This window comes from Oncorhynchus kisutch, linkage group LG13, assembly GCF_002021735.2.
Source record: "Oncorhynchus kisutch isolate 150728-3 linkage group LG13, Okis_V2, whole genome shotgun sequence".
Lineage (NCBI taxonomy): Eukaryota > Metazoa > Chordata > Actinopteri > Salmoniformes > Salmonidae > Oncorhynchus > Oncorhynchus kisutch.
In genome coordinates, this window is record NC_034186.2 from 64978465 (window position 1) to 64980964 (window position 2500).

The following is a 2500-nucleotide window of genomic DNA, read 5'->3' on the forward strand; positions in this document are numbered from 1 at the left end:
TTCATTCATCTAAAGAATGTAAATGAACTCAGAATCTATTCCACTGAAAGAGAAAGAGGTTTCCAGCTGACAGCCTGTTTATAAGGTGAAATAACTTCATTTATCTTGGTCTCGGAGGTGTCATTGAAATGAACACACAGATACCCAACATCCAGGACGACGAGGTAGTCAGGGTGTGGAGACACTGATGAAACAGCAATAATTAGGCTGGGATTAGAATATAATTATCTACTTGTGTTTCTCAAGGTTTCCCTTGTTTTTCCACCCAGCCCAAACCCTGGCTCAGCCTCAACCCTAGCCCCAGTCCCAACCCCAGCCCCATACCCCAGCCCAGCCCCCAACCAAGTTCAGCGCATTCGTATTGTATTAGTTAGCAGGACAAAAGAAACACAGCTAGCCAACATGAGTTTAAATCCAGCCCGTTACTTGTTACATTGGTGTCATGAAGTGAGATGGGTGTTTCCTAGCCAAGCTAGTGGAGGCACCTGCAGAGATGCATTACGGTGTACAGCAGCATGGAGGGCGTAGTGAGTCCTCAGTCCTGTTTACCAATGTTACCAATACATCTGGATATTTTGGGGGTTATGGTTTAAGTGATCTAATATAATATTAAATCCACCTTTTATTCATCAAATGAACCTCTGTGTAAATGACAGAATAACCGTATGCTTAGTGTTTATTCTGATCGTTATATAAACCATTGATCAGAGAGAAGTGCAAATCACATCTAGGCATCTTTAGGCAATAAGGCACAGGGTGTGGTACATGGCCAGGGGGTGTGGTTACTGCACGACACAACATGGAGTGCCTGGACACAGCCCTAGCTGTGGTATATTGGCCATATATCACAAACCCCAGAGGTGCCTTATTGCTATTATAAACTGGTTACCAATGTAAGTAGAGCAGTACAAATAAATGTTTTGTCATACCCGTGGTACACGGTCTGCTATACTATGGCTGTCAGACAATCAGAATTCAGGGCTCAACCACCCAGTTTATAAAATTGAATATAACTTTCTTATACAGACGCTGTGCATCCATCCATCCATGTTGGCCTTCACTCACACCTGCCATTTCTTCTGTGTTAAATGACCCTTTGCTTAATGTCGGCAACTCCCATATGAGCTGCTGGAGTTAGTAGACAACCGCCCTTTGTTAGTAAACTCTGTCAGGCCCATTAGATTGGAATCCCTTCGTCCACCTTTTATTTCTCTCCCCTTTCTCAGACTCTCTCCCCCTCTCCCCTCTCCCAGAGGAAGTAGAATGCCTTGTCCTTCTCCCTTATTACTTATGAGAGCTGATGGTTGGCAGTCATATATGGCAAAAGCACTGACGACAGCATCTCTGCGCGCCCATGTATTGTATCTGCGTGCGCGGTCCAGAGTATGAGAAAGAGAAGGATACGGCAAGCGTGTGCGTGAACGAATGCTTGCGTGTTGTGTGTGTATGTATGTGTGTATTTGTATGCGTGCTCTAATAGGCAGAGAGAAATATGAGTTGAGTATGAGCTGCCCCTGATGCACCGGTAAGTGAAGCTTGCTTTGCTGGAAGATGCCTCGCTGCTGCTTTTTCCGTTCTCTTCTTCCTCACCTCCACTGCAAATAGATCCTGCTACAGCCCGCTAGATTTTGTCGGGTTAAGTTCGGAGCATTATGACTGTACATTCCAGCCTCGACTGCTTTTCATTTAAGGACTCTTTCTACCAAGATCAGGAGAAATATGGAACTTGATTGGCGTCTTCGCGTTTAATGCGTCCCTGGAGATAAACAGACGCGGGTCCGGACGGAGAGCGAGGCAGCGCAGGTGGATGTATTGAGGAAAAGGGCCATACTGAGGATAAAAGACACGAAGGAAAAAGGAGGAAAATGCAGTTTGATACATTGCGTCAATTTTGTAGCTCCGTTCTATCCCATTTTAATGAGGCTTTTACGCCGCCTCAGAACATTCTGCAGACGGAGCTATTCGAGCAGGCGTTGAGCAACATCGGGTGAGTGATTCCTTTGTAAGAATGTGTGATTTATGATGGGCTTCCCCCGTTGGTATGTCAAAGGAGCATTCGAAGAGAGGGGGCTTCGCTTATTGATCCATCCGCAGCAGGCTATGCGAAGACGTCGCCTTCCTTCCGGGGAGTTGCAGTTGATATTCCTCCTCGCAGAGAGAGAGAGAGAGAGAGAGAGAGAGAGAGAGAGAAGGGGGGGGGGGGGTGTTGTTGGATGGAACGGACGGGAAACAATACGGCTAAAATGTGATAATGCTGAGATGTGTGTGTGTTTCTGTCTCGATTTACCGCTGCTGCCGCATGTGTGTGCTGCCGTCATAAACTGCTGTGCCCGCTTGCGCGGATAACATTACGGTATGTCGTAATATTGCTCCAGCCTCGAATCATTTGAGTCATTTGCGACCCTCTTTTTCATACGCTATGCTATGGTAATTACCTCCATTCCTAACCCACACCAATACTGGATTTTTTCCCCCATGGCCATGTCAGCAGTTTTGTATT

At 46.2% G+C, this 2500-nt stretch overlaps 1 protein-coding gene across 20 annotated transcripts in view; it reads left to right on the plus strand.

Moving 5' to 3' along the window:
- Window positions 1-2500, plus strand: part of LOC109901689 (regulating synaptic membrane exocytosis protein 2) — a 230432-nt gene that overhangs the window by 69177 nt on the left and 158755 nt on the right. For 2 of the 20 annotated variants that reach the window (XM_031786949.1, XM_031786954.1), the window contains exon 1: window positions 1381-1987. The exons of 13 other annotated variants lie outside the window; for them this stretch is intronic. In XM_031786949.1, coding sequence (XP_031642809.1) covers window positions 1866-1987 — 122 coding nt within the window. In that variant the 5' untranslated portion in view covers window positions 1381-1865. Of the gene's footprint in view, window positions 1-1376; window positions 1988-2500 lie in introns of those variants that run through there. 5 more of the 20 variants (XM_031786944.1, XM_031786945.1, XM_031786946.1 and 2 more) reach the window with 5 other exon arrangements.